The following is a 20,609-nucleotide window of genomic DNA, read 5'->3' as shown; positions in this document are numbered from 1 at the left end:
CATGCAGGAAGCAGCTGACCAATGATTCTCTCTCATGTTTGGTGTTTCTCCCTCTCCCTCTCCCTCCCTCTCTGAAATCAATAAAAGTATATTTTTTAAAAAAGAGTAGTTTTAAGTGGTTTAGGATAAATTTTGTCTCATAGTTGTTCAGTCAAGAAAATTAAACTTGAAGAGAAAGAAGGGGAAAATTTGACTACACAAGAATTACTGACCTAATAATTCAACAAATATCCCCAGAAACAACCTAATAAGAAACTAATTAAATAATATATGGTGTTACCATATAATGCAACACCACGAAGCCATTTAAAATGATGATGCTAGATCTATTTTGAGTAAAACTAGCAGGTTACAAAATACATATGTGTGAACCATTTTTTAATGGGAGGCATTTTTAATGGCTTTCATTCTTTTTTAAACGGTGTCACTTACATGTACATGAAAAAGGAATGCTATCAACCAAATAGAAGCAATAGTTATCTGTAGCAGATGAGCTGACGTGTGATGTTTTACTCTTTGTTTTTAGTTACCTATTTTATATATTTTTCTTCAATGAGCATATAATACTTAATGTAATTATGAAAAACGTTCTTTTCATAAAAGAACTATGTAATTCATTTTTGTTTTAACTTTTGTATTTTATTTATTTTGGTAGCGGCCTCTCAGTGGTTTATGTGAAGAATGCCTACCCCAATGGATAAAACTAATACACAAAAATGTGCACATAAACAATGGTTATATTGCAATGTAAGCCAGGAGCATTTTTCCTTGTTTTATTTTCTACTTTTCTGTAGTTAACAATTTTTTATATGCATGAGTATTATTTTGTAATGAAAAAATCTGACTTATTTTTAAGAAAGAGACTTGAGATCTAGACTCATGGGAAGAGGCCCACACAAGCTGACGTGTAGCCATTAATTGATAATGATTAATCCTGTTAATTCTACAGTGTGAAAGATATTCAGCAAGGGTCTGCTTTCACTACTTACTGTTCTGTATGTTCAATGAACTCTAATATGATCTCAGATTTTCCAGGATCTCAGGTTTTGTATTGTTTGGAGAGCAAAGGAAGGGAGCTGGTGGATGCAGCATATTTTTAAGCCATTAAAATAATACTTCTGGGGTTAAAATTATCCGTTTAAATATTTAAGGGGCTATCATTCTAGATCTTACATATAAAGAATGGTGGAACCATATGCCATAGACCAGCTGTGGGCAAACTACGGCCCGCGGGCCGGATACGGCCCCTTTGAAATGAATAAAACTAAAAAAAAAAAAAGACCGTACCCTTTTATGTAATGATGTTTACTTTGAATTTATATTAGTTCACACAAACACTCCATCCATGCTTTTGTTCCGGCCCTCCGGTCCAGTTTAAGAACCCATTGTGGCCCTCGAGTCAAAAAGTTTGCCTACCCCTGCCATAGACCTTAGATAATATTTTGAGTGATGATGATGAGGGATGATGGAAAGAAAAAGTCTCCTAGCTAGTGTTTCCAAAGCACTTATTTTTGTAGTGTCAAAGTGTATCTCATCATTATTTACTAAAAGTGACACCACTTTAACACAGTGCTGGTTCCCTCAGTTATTTCTGCCCAGTGCTGCTATGATGACCTTGTGGTCTTCATCTGAAGGTTATTTTGAGTAACTGTGTTAGTACTAGTGGCAGTTGATTTAAGAAAATCTTGAGCAAAAACAGTAGGCCTCCCTTTCAGCCCACTTAGTATGGTGACATGTGAGAATAAGTACTTTTGATGGTTATTTAAAGGGTCTCTCTTTGAACTACGTTCCTAAGCGTAGGCCTAAATGAGTGGAACCTGTCACCAGGTTTACCTGGCCATAGAGGTTTAGATTGAGATTGAATTGAATCCACTTTCAGCAGTACTGATACCTTAAACTTTCTTTAAAGCCAAAGTGCCTTAGGAAACCAAATAGAATCTACTATCATGTACTACCTACCATACTTTTGCCTAGCCCTTGGTTCAGAATCTTTGTTACTCATATAGGAGTGTTGTCTGGAATATTTGGAACTAAGAGAACTGGTTTTTCAAATTTCCTTACAAAGAGTGCTCATCTTTTCATCCTTTCCTTTCTTTCTTTCTTATCCTGCCTCTTTCTCCTGGAATTATATTTTAGGAATAATCATGTAATTCCTCTCTCCACTATTGGCTCCTTGTAGAAGTAAGGACACATATCACATGGATTTATCTTCATTTTCTCTGGGTGGAGGAGGGGGAAAGATGTGGGTGAACTATTCAACCCAAGTAGTCAGATATTCAATGGATCAAACACTGTTCCCAGTGAGAATTATGGTAGCCACATCAGCATGTCATCGCTGCCAAGTGATTTCAACTTAGGTGAGTCACAAAGCTCTACTGCACAGGATGAGCACAGATGTAGGAAATGCCACATGTCACCTCAAGATGAAATATAACTGGGTGGTTACGTTTGATTAAAGATGTTTGTTAAGCAGGTTGAGTGGCTCAAAGAAAAAAGAACATCTTTTTAAAAGGGATAGAGCAGATAATAATATTTCCTGAGACTATAGACTAAGTTTGAAAAGGTAAGAAGACTAGTTGGTGTCTGTCAGGGGAAAGGGTGACTTTTGTAAGAGCCAGAGGAAAACAAATCTCCGCTTAGGACGTGGACTGAGTTTATTTTCTTCCTTTTGGGTAATTTGTTTGTTTTGTTTTTACCTTTATTTGAAGACTAAAAGCAAAAGTAAGAGGATATGAATGTACTCAATATAGTGAGGTGATTGGGAGTTACAAATGGGGACCATCTATTAAAAAGGTTTTTGGGTGTGTGTGTGTGTGTGTTTTCTTTTTTTAAGAGTGATTACTTTAGACTTGACTTGAAATTGAAGTGGTGGCTTGAGCAGGAAGAGAGAATTGTAGTGATGTTCTGTCACTTTCTGCTTCAGCCTACTGTGCATAGTTAAGTATCCTTAGGGACTTGGAAGGTAGAGCATCCAGCTACACATCTCTTTCTGTCAGGCCTGATTTTTGCCATCTCTAGTTTTGTTTGATTTTTCCCCCCCTGATCTTAGAGTCATAGTGTCTTTAGGCTCCGTGGGACTTGTCAGTAACAATTAAATAAATCCAGAATGCTTACTTGAACAAAAATGACTTGAAGCCTGATCCAGAAGAAACTTCTTTTGATCAGGTACAGGCATACCTCGGAGATACTGTGGGTTCAGTTCTAGACCACTCCTAATAAAGCAAATATCCTAACAAAGCAAGTCACATGAATTTTTTTGTTTTTCAGTGCATATAAAAGTTAAGCTTATACTATAATCACTATACTGCAGTCTATTAAGTGTGCAATAGCATTATGTCTACAAAAACAATGTACATGTCTTAATTAAAAATACTTTATTGCTAAAAAAATGCTAACCATCATCTGAGCCTTTAGTGAGTCATGATGTTTTTGTTGGTAGAGAGTCTTGCCTCAATATTGATGGCTGCCGACTGATCAGGGTGGTAGTTGCTGAAGTCTATGGTGGCTGTGGCAATTTTTAGAAATGAGACAGTGAAGTCTGCTGCATCGGTTGACTTTTCTTTTCATAACTCTTTCTCTGCGGCATGCAATTGTTTGATAGTATTTTACCCATACTTCTTTCAAAATTGGAGTCAATTATCTCAAACCCCACTACTGCTTTATCAACTAAGTTTATGTAATATTCTAAGTCCTTTGTATTCATTTCAACAGTTCTCACAGCATTTTCACCAGGAGTAGATTCTATCTCAAGAAACCACTTTTTTTGCTCATCCATAAGAAACAACTCCTCATTCATTAAAAATCTACCCTAATAAAAGAGAAACATGCAAATTAACCATCACTCTGTCACTCCGCTACACCCACCAGCTAATCAGAGCGACTATGCAAATTAACCCAACAAAGATGGTGGTTAATTTGCATACGCAGGCGTAGTGCGAAGACTGAAGACGACTGAAGATGACGGTGGCCACAGAGCTGGAGGGAGCAGGAGGCTTGGGTTGCTCCCTGCGACAGAGGAAGCCAAGCTTCCCACCGGCCTTGGACTCTGCTCAAGGAGTGGCTGGGGGCCTGGGTCACTGGGGGAAACCCAGGCTTCCAGTCCGCCCTGGGCTCCACTCAAGGAGGGGCTGGAGACCTGGGCTCCACTTGAGGAGCTGGGGGGGGGGGGGGGAGGAGAGGCTGGGAGCAGCCGGAGTGGAGAAGCCAAGCCTCACTGCTGCGGCCAGACCTAAGGCCTGGGTCCCGAGTGCCAGAGGAAAACCGGTGCTGGCAGCCAGGGGAAGGAAGGCCTATTGCGTGAATCTTTGTACAACGGGCCACTAGTTATATCATAAGATTGCAGCAATTCAGTTACATCTTTAGGCTCCATTTCTAATTCTAGTTCTCTTGCTATTTCCACCACATCTGTAATTAATTCCTTCACCAAAGTCTTGAACTCCTTGGTCATCCACGAAAGTTGGAATCAATTTCTCCCAACCTCCTATTAATATTGATATTTTGACCTCTTCTAATGAATCACAGGTGTTCTTAATGGCATTTAGAATGGAATCCTTTCCAGAAGATTTTCAACAGATCCATCAGAGGAATCACTATCTATGACAGCTATAACCTTACCAAATGTATTTCTTTAATAAGACTTGAAAGTTGAAATTATTCCTTGATCCATGGGCTGAAGAATGGATGTTGTGTGAACAGGCAGGAAAACAACATTAATCTTGTACATCTCCATACAAGCTCTTGGGTCCATGTCAGTGAGCAATAATATTTTGAAAGGAATATTTCCTTATGAACAACACGTAGGTCTCAACAGAGGGCTTAAAATGTTCAGTAAACCATGTTGCAAAGAGATGTGTTGTCATCTAGGCTTTGTTGTTCCATTTACAGAGCATAGACAGAGTAAATGTAACATAATTTTTAAGCACCTTTGGATTTTTTGAATGGTAAATGAGTATTGGCTTCAACTTAAAGTTACCAGTTGCACTAGCACGTAATAAGAGAGTCAGCCAGTCCTTTGAAACTTTGAAGGTAGGCATTGACTTCTCCACTCTAGCTATGAAAGTCCTACATGGCTTCTTCCAATAGAAGGCTGTTTTATCTACATTGAAAATTTGTTGTTTAGTGTATCCACCTTCATTAATTATCTTAGCTAGATCTTCTGGATAACTTGCTGCAATTTGTATATTAGTACTTGCTGCTTCACCTTACACTTTCATGTTATGGAAACATCTTTCCTTAAACCTCATGAACCAACCTCTGCTAGCCTTAAACTGTTCTGCAGCTCCCTCACCTTCTCCCAGCCTTCGTAGAATTGAAGAGTTAGGGCCTTGCTCTGGATTAGGCTTGGACTTAAGGGAATGTTGTGGCTGCTTTGATCTATCCAGCCAAAGTACTAAAACTTTCTCTATGTCAGTCAAAAGGCTGTTTTTATGTTCTTATCCTTAAAAGTAGCACTTTTAATTGCCTTCAAGAATTTTTTTTTTCATTCACAATTTGGCTGTTTGGCACAGGAGTTCAAGCTTTCAGCCTATCTTCAAGATGCTTTTAAGTATTAGAATGATACCTCTTTTAAAAAGTTTAATCTTTATTGTGTTTTGAAAGGAAATGATCCCAGTAGGCAAGACTGTAATAAGAAAGATTTTGTTTTCTGTCTCCCCATTAAATACTAAGTAGTGAACTTCCAAAAAAACCTCAGCGATCAAATTGGATTCAGCTATGTAAAAGCAATATGGATATAAAGGTATCTTTAAAAAAAAAAAAAAAAAGCAAATCCTGATCACTTAAAAAAAGTTACAATAAAGTCTACTTTTTCTGGTATACAGCTCTATGAGTTTTTACACATGTTCAGGGTTTTATTACTACCAAACAGACAGGATACATAATAATCCCAACTCTACAAAGGGTTTCCTTGTATAGCTCCTTTATACTTAGTCCTTCCCTTCATCCCTTACTTCCTGAACTGTGAAAGTAGTCTCTAAGCCCCCCACATGGTAAAGGCTGAAAATCTAACTAGCTAAGGGGGCTTAAGTACAATCTTTGACCATTAAATGGCTTTTGTTGTCCCATGGGTGATCCCTAGCAAGCCAGACTAAAATATAAATACAATGGGGGGAAAAATGGGAAAAGGGACATCAACAGCTGCACCTGTAGGAAAGACTTCACAAAATTGACTTCAACCAAATAAGAACAACAAATCTCTGGGGGTGTGGGGTGAGGTGGGAATATCAGTACAAAGTTGCTACAATATATTTTCTAAAATATACAGTTTTTAACACAAATTTTTGAGACGTAAAGAAACTGGAAAGTGTGATGCATAGACAGTAGTAATAAAACAGACAATAGAAATGACTGCTTTTGAGGGGACCCATATATTGAACATAGAGGACAAAGACTTCAAAGCAACTATTACAAATATGTTCAAAGACTTAGAAGAAATTATTCTTAAAGAGCTAAAGGAAGCTGTGGTATCAGTGACTCATCAAATAGAGTTTATCTTTAAAGAAATAGAAATGACTTTTTTAAAAAAGGACCAAATGCAGATGGGACATCAAAAGCACAAGCAAATATAAATTGAACATCAAAATTAAAAGCTGTACATCAAAGGACAAAATCAATGAAATGAAAATATGTCCACATAATGGGAAGAAATATTTGCAAATCATATATCTGTTAAGCCTTTACAGTTAAGGGGTTAGTATCCAGAATATACATGTAAAGAACTCCTACTACTTGATAGCAAGGAAACAAACAACCTGATTAAAAAATAGGCAAAGACTTGAATAGACGTTTCTCCAAAGAAGATATACAGATGGCTAACAAGCACATGAAAAGGTGTTCACCATCAATAATTATTAGAGAAATGCAAATTGAAACCACAATGCGATATTACCGCCTACCCATTAGGATGGCTACTATTACAAAATAAAACAGAAAATAACATGTTGGGGAGGATGTGGAAAAATTGGAACCTTTGTGCACTGTTGGTGGGAGTGTAAAATGGTGCAATCACTGTGCAAAACAGTATGGTAGTTTTTAAAAAAAATTAAAAACAATTATTATATGACCCAGAAATTCCACTTCTGGGTATATACCCAAAATAATTGAAAGCAGAGACTTGAAGAGATATTTGTACACACATTTTAATAGCATGCTCACAATAGCCAAAAAGTGGAAGCAACCCAAATATCCATCGACTAATGAATGGATAAACAAAATGTGACACACACACACACTGGAATATTACTCAACCTAAAAAAGGAAGGAAATTCCAACTCATGCTATAACATGGATGAATTTTGTAGGCATTATGCTAAGTGAAATGAGGCAGTCTCAAAAAGACAAATACTGTATGATTTTAAGTACATCATTCTTAGGGTGGTCAGATTCATGGTGATAGAAAGTAAAATGGGTTGTAAGGGGATGAGGTGAGGGGGAATGAGAAATTACTGCTTAATGGGTATAGAGTTTCTGTTTTTGATAAGATGAGAATCTGTAGATGTGGTGATGATGTTTGCACAATGTGAATGTACTTAATGCCATTGAACAGTACAGTTAAAAATTGTTAAATGGTACATTTTATGTGTACTTTACCACAATTACAATTTTAAAAAGGAAGAAATTTTGGAATTGGAAAGTACAATAACCAAAATGAAAAACTTGCCAGAACCGGTTTGGCTCAGTGGATAGAGCATTGGCCTGCGGACTCAAGGGTCCTGGGTTCGATTCCGGTCAAGGGCATGTACCTTGGTTGTGGGCCCATCCCCAGTAGGGGGCATGCAGGAGGCAGCTGATCGATGTTTCTCTCATCGATGTTTCTAATTCTCTATCCCTCTCCCTTCCTCTCTGTAAAAAATCAATGAAAACATATTTTAAAAAAACTCACTAGAGAAGCTCAATAGTAGATTTGAGTTGTCAGAAAAAAGAATCAGCAAACTTGAAGATAGAGTGCTAGAGATTATGCAGTCTGAAGGACAAAAAGAATAAAGAATGAAAAAAAATGAACAGAACCTCAGAAAAATATAGGCCACCATTAAGTATGCCAATAAGAATACCAGAAGTAGAAGAAAGAGGCAGAAAAATGTTCAAAGAAGTAGTGGCTGACAACTTCCCAAACTTGATGAAAACCACTCATGTACATATTCAAAACACTTAAACTCCAAGTAGGATAAACACAAAGAGATCCACACCCAGGCATATCATTGTCAAAATTTGAAAGACTATGTATGACAGAAAATATGGAAAGCAGCAATAGAGAAGTGACAACACATGTGAGGTAACCCTACTAAAATTAACAGCTGACTTCTCATCAAAAAGAGTAGAGGCCAGAAGCCAGTGAGAAGACAAACCAAAGGGCTGAAAGAATTCCATATCCTGCAAAGCTGTATTTCAAAAGTGAAGGTGACATAAAAACATTATAAAGTAAATAAAAATAGAATTCATTGCTAGCAGATCTGTCTCACAAGAAGCACTAAAAAAGAGGTTCTTTGGGCTAAAAGTGACACTAGACAGTAATTTAAATATACACACACGAGAGCTCCAGTAAAGGTAATTAAATAGGTAATGATAAAAGAGTATTATTACATATTTCTTTTTCTTTCTCTTAATTGATTTCAAACATTACTAAAGAGCATCTTGTGTCTGGCTGCTTTCTAGTTTGTTTTTGTTTTTTTTTTTTATATTTTATTGATTTTTTTACAGAGAGGAAGGGAGAGGGATAGAGAGTTAGAAACATCGATGAGAGAGAAACATCGATCAGCTGCCTCCTGCACACCCCCTACCGGGGATGTGCCCGCAACCAAGGTACATGCCCTTGACCGGAATCGAACCTGGGACCCTTCAGTCCGCAGGCCGACGCTCTATCCACTGAGCCAAACTGGTTAGGTAGTTATTATAAGAAAGTTCTTTAGTTCACATCAAGCATCCTCCCTAGCTCTTAAGTTTTCTAAAGGAAAAACAGGCAAAGGGAGCTACTGACTTGCCCAAGAAAGTTTATCTTAAACATACGTTAGAGTTAAGGCCAGGAATACCCTCAGAATTATGAAATAATTTTCTTTATATTTTTTTATTGACTTCAGAGAGAGAGAGAGAGAGAGAGAACGAGAACTATTGATGGGCTGCCTCCTGCAAGTCTCCAACCGGGGATCCAGCACACAACCCGGCCATGTGCCCTGACCGGGAGTCAAACCGCGACCTCCTGGTTCATAGGTTGACACTTAACCACTGAGCCATGCCAGCTAGGCTAGGAAATCATTTTCAAAGAAATCTTATAAACTGGCTTATATTTCTTATAGTATTTTTAAACTTATTTCTATGGTTTCTTCAAGGTGATAACAAGCAAATACTTATGATTTCTTAATTTAGTAAAAAGATTTCCATTTCAGTAGTCTCAGTGGAAAATATAAAGAACTAAATTTTCACCTGACTTATCCATCCGATGAAAAATTTTTGGGGCTTATTGCCTTGTTTAGACTGTTTACACTCTTAATTTGGCAAGTTATTGGTGGAATTGAATCAGGTTTGCAGATGAAGCTCTTCAAAGACTTCCCTACATTGCAAAAAAGGAAAAGTCTGACTAAATCAATTTAATAATTATTTGCCCCCTGGTGCTATTTTTGCTGCCTAAGAACTATTGCTTAACAACCTCTGGAATGAGAACAAGAAATATGGGACTATAAGTTAAGCATGGAAAATAGTTAAGATAATAATCTTCACCTATCAACTCTTCTGTTTAGATTAATGTTCTATTAATAGAATATCAAAAATCAATGTTTTTTTATAAGTATCATTCATATTTTTATTGAGCTTTTAGTGTAATTGGAACAATTGGCAGATATGTATGTAAGAACCAAGATATCTGTTTAGATACATAGTTCCATTTTAAACTGTGACTTAAGGGAAAGTATTTTCCTAATATAGCTCTTGGGATGGAGCCAAACAGTCCAACACTTAAGGGCACAGAATTGGAACAAGTCATCCTAGTTTTGCCATTTGATAGAAGTGATGTTAAGTGATTTGCTCATGAAAACTAACCTATTTTTGGTTATGAGAGCAGGAAAAAATTACCTAGACTATTTGGGGAAGGGGGAATCTATCTATAGTGCATACAGAAAGGGAAAATGTGTAGCAGCTATTTCTATCTTAGAGTGGGAATAAATGTATAAAGTTCAACTAGTTTTATTCCTTGCTTCCAAGCAATGTTTTACCTAGAACACTCCAAGGAACAAGGTGGTAATATCTATTTAAAAAATCTCTACTGCAGGTAATTCCACATTGCCAGTGGGAGATCACTTCCGTGTGCAGCAACCCATTCAGTTACAACTGTTTTTTTCTTAGCCGCGTGTGGCCTTTCTTATTACAATGAAAGACTGCTTGTTATATCTTCAAATTAGATAGAATGGGTAATATGTATTTCCTTACAGGAACTTTTTGTGTGGAGTTATTGAATTGCATATTTAAAATGGGGAAAAAATAAAACTTTCTTACTATAACTCATACAGTCATTAAGATTCTATTTGGACATCTCCAGGGAAGTAGCACCTATGCCTCCTGAGATAGTCTTTCAGTTTTTAAAAGGTATTTTTCATGTAGGACATTCTAAATTTTCTCTTTTTTTTCAGGCCAAATCGTTCTCTTTTAACTTTATTTCATTTAAATTATTTTTGCTTTTTATTTCTTTATCCTTTTAAAAATATATTTACCTAATAGATTCATATAATGCCTTCCAAAAGAGCAAAAGGCTGTGTGGAAAACATCTAAATAACATAAATGCTTTAGAGCCAAAAAGAATTTAAATGCCAGAATGACAAAAATGTAGGAGAGAGAGTGATTATAACAGGAATGAGGCCTGGAGACAAAAAATGGTTTTGAAGGGCTGAGTCGACAGGATCTGCAGTGGAAACTTTAGATAGAGGACCAAAATAAGTTTGTTCGAGTTCCATAAATTCATGAAGGCCGTTGATTGCACTTGCTCAAGAAAGGGTCAGTAATTTCCCCCCTCTCTCCCCACAGAGCAATCCTGTGGTTCATTGTTCCAGGCTAAACTGCCTCTTCCTAATCCTGTGGTCTCTGGTTGGTGTAGAGTAATAGAGTTGGAAAGGAATTAAAGATACCATCTAATCTTGAAAACTTCCAAGGATGAAGGCTCTGCAGCATTCTTAGTAATCCATTCTCTTTATCTCCCTTTTCTCTTTCTCTGTTGTCTCTGCCTCCCCATCCCCAGCTTAGGCCAGCAGCCCAAGGAATCTCAACTCCCAGAATAGGAGCTAGCATCGTTAAGAAGGCCTGATGAATGTCAACTAGGAGCATCACTTCCTAGTGTGAAAGTACCTCCTGTGTAGTAAATAGATAATGCATTTAGGGAATCATTATCTAACTTACACTTTCAGTTATGACAGTCACATCTTCAAAATTACCAAAATTGGACTAGAGGACTTCTAAGTCCCTTCAAACTCTAATGTTCTATGATCCTCTTATTCTGTGAACCAAAGTAGGAATAAATAAAAGTTATAGGTTGTTTCTTGTAAGCATTAACCTCAAATACTGTTTTAGTAAAAAAGGCCTGCAAAGTATTTGGCTCCATTAGGACGTTTTCTTATTATTTGGGTTAAATTCAATCCTGATGGCCAACCCTCAAGTGAAGCATAAGGAAGATTAGGGAAGAATCCTAGAGAAAGACCAAGTGTGACTGAGGATGGACCTATGGAATCCTGCAAATGGAAATATGATAGAAGGCTCTAAAACCATGCTGAGACTGAGTATTCAGACACCAGAACAAAGGGAAATTCTTGAAAGGGAAAAAATAAGGTAAAACAAAGAGAATAGAAGATGTATTTTCAGTCTTAAATTGTAGATAGTAAGCTTGAAGAATTGTCTGAGAGGCCTAGGCTGAAAACAGATTCATGTGTTTATTAGCAAAAACTAAGCATATTTTGGTGGTACATTCCTAACTTTTTTAAAAGTATACTTTTCTTTGTAGTGTTTTGAGTTTTAAAGGTTTTGTTTTTTTTTTTCCTAATGATAAAAGTGGTAATTGCTCATGGTAGAAAAATTTGGATAATATTTAAAAATGTAAAGAGTACCTAGAGAGAGCCACTCTTAACCTTGGGCATATTTCTGTAGAGTCTTATTGCCAGTGCATTTGTAAACACAATTGAAATTATATGGCACATACCATTTTGTGTACTGAATTTTATTTAGTATTACTAAGTTTCAATGTGAGGAAAACTCTCCAGTTAATCCATTTTAGTGACTACATAATAGTTCATCTCCTGTCCAGGGACAGTTAAATAGTTTCCTCTTTTTCATGATTATAATATATGATAATGTTTTTATTTTCCCATATGAAAATAAATGCTGTTACTTAAAACTCTTTCAATTATTTCTAACTGTACTTATGGGAGTAACGTTACAGAACTGATTTTAGAGTTGGTCAACAGAGTTGCAGACCACAGTGACATTATTGCTTGTTCATACTCTCATTTACTTTAATGAACCTCCTTGAAGCTTTTAGTATATGAAATGTCTACAAGTCCAGATGTAAAGTATGTTCAATCCGTGGTCCCCCATAGTAGGGTGATTTCCAGCTGAAGTGTTCATATTTGCCCTAAACATGATGCTTAGTAAGTGGTTTCTACCATTTGGGTCCTGCAGAGGCAATGTTGAAGACCTGTCTCCCCAGGAAGGCTCAGCTTTAAGTGCTAAGTGCCCGGTTCGAAGACAGGTCAGCAAGCAGCCTGTCCCAGCAGCAGGTTTTCTCTCTCATCTCTGACCTTGGAAGAGTTGTGTCTGAGGAATTTTCTATTTGCCGTGCTAAGTCAGCCACCTCCTCTAATGGATCTGTTTTTGCTCTTTGCTTCTTGAGCAATTGTTTTAAACAAGGTGTGACAACTTGTCTCCGAGCCCTTGCTCTGTTGGTTGAACTGGCTAGTTTTTCTGTATCTGCATGTTACAGTATTCTTTCATTGAATAAGGGAACTGCTCTTTCTTTTCTTTTTTTCTTTTTTTTAACTATTTAACTAATATAATTTATCCTGGTAACTTGGAGGCCGGGGGTAAACAAAGCTGGCAATACAGGAAAGGAAAAATATCAAAAGTGAATATTACCTTTTATGACCAATATTGTTTTCTTTTTTCCCCTCAGTTTTATTGATGTAAAATTGACAAAATTGTAAGTTATTTAAAGTGTATAATATCATGATGATTTGATATATGTATATATTGCAAAAGGCTTCCTCCCATCTATTAACTTATTCATCACCTCACACATTTATATACAGGTGTTATTTTCTAATCACTTATTGAGGTATAATGTATGTACAGTAAAGTTTGCAATTTCAAGTATATAGTTTCATGAGTTTTGACACACATGAAAAGTAGTGTAACCATCACCGTATCCAAGGTACAGAACAAAAGGTTTCCTGTGTGGACATGTTTTCGTTTCTTTTGGGTATATATGCCTTGGAATAGGACTGCTGGCTTGTGCAAGCATATGCTTTATAGGACACTATCAAACTGTTTTCCAAAGTGGCTTTACAATTTAGTGTGATCTATTTTTTAGCACTTTTTAGAGTTTCTTGTCTCTGCTTCTTCATTTCCTTCAAAAAAGTTCCTGTGCCTTATGATATATGTCAATCTTTAACCAAAGATAAGGCTAGAGTTTGTACATAGAGGAAGGTGGGCTGGATATATCCACAAACTACTAGAAAGATTTTGGAAACTTATTAAGTTCTTCCTGTGACTTCAGTGATACCAATAGCTTCCGGTTGCTTGAAAACACTTTGCTTATGTGAGATTTGATTCTGACAGTGAACCTGTACATGTGTGATTACTGTCCTTACTTTACAGATGGTGAAACAGGATTCAGAGTGTACATGACTTACCCAATGTCACACTGCTAGTTAGTAGCAGAGCCGAGATTGACCCCAGGGGTCTCTCTGTTAATACTGATAATAGTCATCACGCAGTGATCTGGCACTGTGCTAGCACCTTTACACAACCGCCACCCTGTGTACACTATTGTCATTCTTAGACGAGTCATTTCAGTGACTTGCCCAGGGTTGTGTAGCCAATAGCTGGCTGGACTGGCATGGAGCCAGGGCTTCTGACTGCAGGTCCTTTACTTTTCCCCCATCTCCATTCAGGAGAAACAAATGTTCTTTTTTTTTTTTTTTTTTTTTTTAAAGCAGCAGAGAGAAAAGGACATTCGGTGCTGGGCAGGAGCTACAGTGAATTAGCAAACTGCCCTTGCCGCTTCTTTTCCAACTGACAGTTAAGTCTGCGGCTTATTGACTTTGGATGTCTGATATCTTTACTGTCAGGCTTTATGTTCGTGCTGGTTGTCCTCAGTGAGTAAACCTGCTTTTTCCTGCTTCTGTTATCTGTGGGGTTTTTTGCCTCTGTGACCCATGCTGTAAGCCGGGCTCACAGGTGGCTTGATTTTTTTATCTTTCCTTTGGATATCATTTTCTTTCCCCTTCTCACCCTCTCTTTCTATCCCCTTGTCATCCTCTCTGTCCCTCCCTTCCTTTCTTGCTTTTCTCTCAGCCAAAATGTCATCTGCCTTCCTCCAGGCTCCTGTGTTCCCATAGACTGCTTTGCATATTTATATGTTTGCCATTTAAAGGTAGTTGAGGCAAATCTCAGAGCTGTTTAGTAATGTTTTTATCTTTTACCATTAGTGTGAAAATACGAAGCTCAATATTCTCTATATAAACATACTATGACTTTCCAGTTATTTTCTTAAAATTTAAGAGTGTGAGGTAGATGTTTTTGTGAGCTATTCAAGAATGATGTTAATAGATACTACTTACAACAAGATCTACAACCTGAATGTTGAAAAAAATACAACGTTGTTTCTGCTGTACTATTTTACAAATAATAAAATTCCAAAACTGAATCTTCCACTTCATTTAATTATTGTCAGGAAAAGCTAGTAATTTTAATGTTTGAGTCATCAGGCTGACTCACATGTAGCAGAGTTATTAGATTTTATATTGTACCATTGAAAAGATATCTGTGTCTTCATATTTTTACCTAATTGTCAGAATGCACGATTCAACCCTAGCTTCCATGAAAGTGGGTTTTACATTGTTAGAGGGTGGGTGTAGGCCACCCTTTAACAATGTTAGAGGGTTTTAGGAGAGGAATTGGAAAATTATTTCTGAGCACCAGGTCTGCTGTGGGGGGTCCTGGCTCCTTCCCTTCCTGTGTGGGAGTGGGCTTGATCTGGGGGCAGTCCATGAAATCTCAGGGAACAGATCCCCATAGGCCAGAAGCAAATGGAAAGGAGGCTGGCCATGGGTCAATCCTTTATTTATTTATTTATTTATTTATTTATTTATTAGAGTTTGGTTTTTTTTTAATTGATCTTGGGGGAGGGTAAAGGAGAGAGAGAAAAACATCGATTTGTTATTGCACTTATTTATGCATTCATTGTTGATTCTCGTATGTGCCCTGACTGGGGATCGAACCCACAACGTTGCATATTGGGACGATGCTATAACCAACTGAGCTACCCGGTCAGGGCTGGGCCAGTTTTTTAAAACGTCAAGTCCCCCAGGGACCTACGCCACAATTCACTACAAACCTGGTTGTCTGGGACTGGTTGTGCCAATTGAGGAGATGATTAGAATCTGAGGCTGAGAGGAGGGGGTGCTGATGGGAGAACTGAACAGACATCTCCTTAGTATGTCTGCTTGGAGAGGTCACCTTGGGTGTTACTTTTGGCAGCATTCGAGAGAAGAGATTCTCCCACCCAAACTTCTTCTGGCATAAATTTCCATTAAGTTTTACAACTCAGCAGCATTCCATTTTAAGCCATATACATATCTGTCTAGAAATATTCTGAGAATGTTTGTTTTCACTTGAACATTCAGATTCCTAATGTTGATAAGAAGCCAGAGTTGAAGCAGATGCTCACAGAGGAAGTTATAGGAAAAGAATCCATAAACACCTGAGAGTCCTGACAGGGCACTCCTTAGGCTGATGAGAGAAGTAGAGTTGGTTCAGAGATCGAGGAATAGAAGCGATGGCGGGTGGAACCAAAAGTTGAGAAGCTTGTTCAGAGGGCATGAGGGTCCTGAGAAAAGAAAGTGAAGCTCTTGTGAACATTACAAGTTTGGGAGACAGAACTTAAGAAAACCCTCAGTACCTCCTATAATAAATCAAAACACTTTAAGGTCCCTCTTCCTAAAACGCAAGAGGTTGGTGGCATTTGAAAATTGAAAAATAACTTGTAACCTTCAGTCCTGTGAATTCCACCCTTGTAGGGCTTTCACATCAGGGGAAGGGGAGAGTTAGGAAGCTTTCAATTTTTTCAAGCTCTTCAGGTTTCAATCTTTACATCTCAGTCTTTCATTTGCTTTGGTGTGAGGTAGGGATCTAGCTTTTTTTCTATTCCTTTCAGATAGCAGTTAGCAAGTTATCCCAGCATCATGTCTTGAATAGGCTAATCTTTCCCTACTGATATGATTACCCACCTTCAAAATTCTACTTTCAAACAACCAGCACTGTCAGATGCCACACCTGGTCAGACCTCAGACCTCAGCCACTGTGAATGTGGGGTATCCACAGTCCTGGCAGATTACTATCCTGGCCTCCTAAATGGTGGTCTGCTGGCCAGCTCAGTGTCAGCAGTCTTGCCGTCTTTTTTTATGCAGCAGATTTGTAGTTATTTAAGTGCTTTTTTTATTTTGCTTGTGTTTGACAATGGAAAGGGGAGAAAATCAAGGTGCTTGTACTTGTAACACAAAGCAGGCCTTCTAAATACAATGCAAGGTAGAAATCATTTCAGTCTCAAAAAAGTGACAAGCCTTTTTCTTCAGCCAGGTACTTATTGGACTTGAGCTGGTTACTGAGGGTATGACTGTGAAGGAGAAAAGCCAAACTGAAGAATACAGATATGGAAATAAGTTATTTAAGATTATCTGTGTAGGAGAGGGGATCCCTGGTCTGAAATGGTGCCACAAAAATCATAAAGATTATTGAAACCTTCCCCAAGCAAAACTGGACTGAGAACACACCTGCTGTGGTGCCTCAACTGACCACACTTCTCTTCTGTGTGCCTGCGATTTACGTCTATGTGTAACATGTCTGAAGTGAACCTGTGGTCAACCCCATCCTGACACCTAAAAACAATGCAAAAGGGATAAACATCCACTCAGTTATTTTTCAGTCCGGTTCCGCACGTCAATAACCATCTATCCCCTCTCAACACCCATATGTAAACCATCACCAAGTCCTGTTGACTTTAGCTGCTGAAGTACCTTCTTAAATCATCACCGCCACCACCCTGGGTCCGGAAGGCCTCCCTTGTGCCTGAACCATGCTGTAGCCTCGTAATTAGTCTCTCCACATTTACTCTCACCTTCTAGCCAATTCATTTTCCATGTCACAGCCAGAGTAATCTTTTATAAATGAAAGTCTGATCAGAACAGCATCCCTCTGATTAAAAACCCTTCAGCATCATCCCATTGTTCGCATGGTGGCCACAGGCTTCCATATGGCCCACCCCAGCTTTCATCGTGTTTTCCTCATACTGGCCTGCCTTCAGACTCCTCTCCTCTTTCTGCTCCTTCCCACCTGGGAAGTGGCTGCAATGCCCCATGCAGTCCCAGAGCTAACTTCCCCATCCTTAGATTGCAGGTGAACCTTTCCTGCCCACAGCTATGCTCTCATGTTGCTGTGTGACATGTGCCTCCTTCCCTTGTAGTACTTATCACAGTTTCTAGTCATGCATTGAGTTTATATGATTAGTGTCTATTTCCCTCACTGGACTGTAAGCCCCATATGTGCCAGAACCACATCCATTCTTGCTCATCATTATATTCCTACTGACTATCACAAATTCTCAGTAAATTTTTGTTGAATGAGGTTCTTAATTTGCCTTGTTGACAGCCTAACTTGGTGAACAAAATTTCCTCAGAAATTCTTTATATTTTAGGGTAGATACTGTTGGTCCAAAATAGTTTTCATTTTGTATTTTCATTTATAGATTTATTGTGCCCATGATATCAATAAAACGCTCTTTCAGTGGAATATTGCCTTCTGCCTTCAGAGTGGGCTGCGTTTGTCTGGCTTGGGATCTGACTCTTCAGAATTGCAGAGGCTACAGATCTTTTGAAAGCAATCAGATCTATAGTGCACACATTCCATTTCACTGTCTGCCTGTAGCATTGCATACAGAGGTGATGCTCAATCTGTGTTTATTTTGTTATATATTATTTTAATTTGAAAAGCACATAACTATATTTGGAGAAAAGGGAAAAAATCATCTGTAACACTATCATTCAAACTCAACCATTGTTTTAATATTGCCTGTTGGTCTTTTATGTGCATTTTTAACATTGCCATCATCACAGTGTACATAACGTTTTGTGTCCTGCTTTTATTCCCCTACATAACCTTGATGTTCATTGATCATTCTGTTGTGTACGAGCCTAATTTATTCAATTCAACAAGCATTTATGAAGGATTACGCTGTGCCAGTCACCTTCCTATGTGCCTACTGCCATCAAAGAAAATACACAGATTTTATACCCTATAATAATAGAATATTATAATTCCGAAGCTTTTAGTGACATTTTTACTTCACAGATATATTGATTTTGTGACATCTCTTCATCTCAGAATGAGGACTATGCAATACTTTTCTCCATTTATTTAATTACTTCTTTCTTCATTTATTCAACAAATTTATTATGGCTTACTGTGTGCCAGGCGCTATTCTATGTCCTAGAGATACAGTAGTGAATCCAACAAAGTGTCTGCATTCTGGTGAGAGAAGACAGACAATGAGTGAATGCATGCATGAATGAGTAGATAAGTAGAAGAGAAAAAAAGTTAGGTGAGAGAGATGGCTGATGGTGTGGGGGAGGGGCTGCTCTTTTGGAAGGTCAGGGAAGGCTCTTGAATGGTGACATTTGAGCAGAGACCTAAATAGCATGCAGGGTGAGCTGTGCAGCTGTCGGGGAGATTTTTCCTGGCAGAGGGTCAGCAGGTACAAAGGCCCTGAGGTGAGTGCTTGGAGCCAGTGAGTGAAGAGGGTGAACATGAGCTGAGGTCAGTGAGCTGGGGGTAGAGCCCTGAGGAGTTTTAGAGAGTCTTCCAGGTCATGGCAAGGCCTCTGGCTTTTCCTCCAAGTGAATGGGAAGTAGTGAAATAGTACATGCCCTGGCTTGTGCTTTCATAGGATGCCTTCGTTCACCAGCTTTCTCTCTTCCTTCTGTGTCACCTTCCGGATGACTCTGTACCAGAACCTGGAAACTTCCTTTCAGACATGCACGATGCAGTCATAATGCAAAGTCCGCACTCCTTATGCATAAATGTGTAGGCAGATAGTCACACCCTGTGGTGTCACAGATTCAGATTTGGTAATCACTCTTCCAAAAAATTTTACATATTTCACACACTTGAAAAAATTTATAATTGAATTTCTCAAAAAATTATTGACTGGTTGATTGATTTTAGAGAGAGGAAGGGAGAAAGAGAGAAAAAAACATTGATTTGCTATTCCACTCATCTATGCATTCATTGGTTGCTTCTTGTATGTGCCCTGACCAAGGATCAAACTCACAACCTTGACATATCAGGACGATGCTCTAACCAATTGAGCTACCCAGCCAAGACTGATAAATTCTCATTTCTTTATCTTTTGTTCATTTGAGAGAATTTTCTTTTCTGAAAAGAATGACCAAATATATTTTCCAGACTGTATAAAAACTTGTCCCATTAAGGCTTACTATCAGTTTTGTAATTATAAAGCATGCTTCAACCCCTGACATTCAAGCTATTTTTGGAGGGGAGAGTTAGTTAACCTAATTATAATCTGCCTTGAGTTGCTCTATGGTTAGATCTGTCACATGCCAAAGTTAGATCCCATTAGTAGGCTTAAAACATTTATTTATGAAAGAACAAACTGTTACAGGTTGCTTAGGGTAATTGATTTCTTTTGTTTTCTTTCTGTTACAGGAGGAGACATCACAGCTTTCCCAGATTGGGAGGAAAAATATGGAATGTGTTTTACCGCTGACTGAACACAACCAAATGAACTGTACTGACAGTAGTTTGAAAACCAGCAGTTAGCAGTTTGTTCAGGCTCTAACATTGTCCAGCACTTTCCAGAGCAAACTCACTGTTTACAAGAACTCTCGGCCTTACGACGTTTATAACCTCAAGCTTCATTTATTTAAAATATTTCTGCAAAGAAAAGTGCCCAGAGCCCACTTTCCAAAATGGCCGTGGATGGGTATTTGTGGATGGTCATTTTAGGTTTTATCATAGCTTTTATATTGGCATTTTCTGTTGGTGCAAATGATGTTGCCAATTCATTCGGTACTGCTGTGGGCTCCGGCGTAGTGACCTTGAAGCAGGCGTGCATTTTGGCTTCAATATTTGAAACCACGGGCTCAGTGTTATTGGGAGCCAAAGTCGGAGAGACCATTCGAAAAGGTATCATTGATGTGAACCTCTACAACGAGACAGTGGAAACTCTAATGGCTGGGGAAGTTAGTGCAATGGTTGGTAAGTAACGTGATTCTTTATACCTGTGGGAAGTGTGTCCACTGGCCTTCTTCCCTATAGTGCTTTTGTCATATCCATAAATGTGTTTTTTTCTT

At 38.2% G+C, this 20,609-nt stretch overlaps 1 protein-coding gene across 14 annotated transcripts in view; it reads left to right on the top strand.

Annotated features, from left to right (window-relative positions):
• Window positions 1–20,609, top strand: part of SLC20A2 (solute carrier family 20 member 2) — a 95,590-nt gene that overhangs the window by 33,305 nt on the left and 41,676 nt on the right. For all 14 annotated transcript variants that reach the window (XM_036300197.1, XM_036300202.1, XM_036300209.1 and 11 more), the window contains one exon: window positions 19,963–20,514. In XM_036300197.1, coding sequence (XP_036156090.1) covers window positions 20,226–20,514 — 289 coding nt within the window. In that variant the 5' untranslated portion in view covers window positions 19,963–20,225. The remainder of the gene's footprint in view (window positions 1–19,962; window positions 20,515–20,609) is intronic.

The sequence above is a fragment of the Myotis myotis genome, unplaced genomic scaffold (genome assembly GCF_014108235.1).
Source record: "Myotis myotis isolate mMyoMyo1 unplaced genomic scaffold, mMyoMyo1.p scaffold_m19_p_3, whole genome shotgun sequence".
Taxonomy (NCBI): Eukaryota; Metazoa; Chordata; class Mammalia; order Chiroptera; family Vespertilionidae; genus Myotis; species Myotis myotis.
The sequence above is the reverse complement of the archived record's forward strand: the minus strand, read 5'-3'. Positions and strand labels throughout refer to the sequence as shown.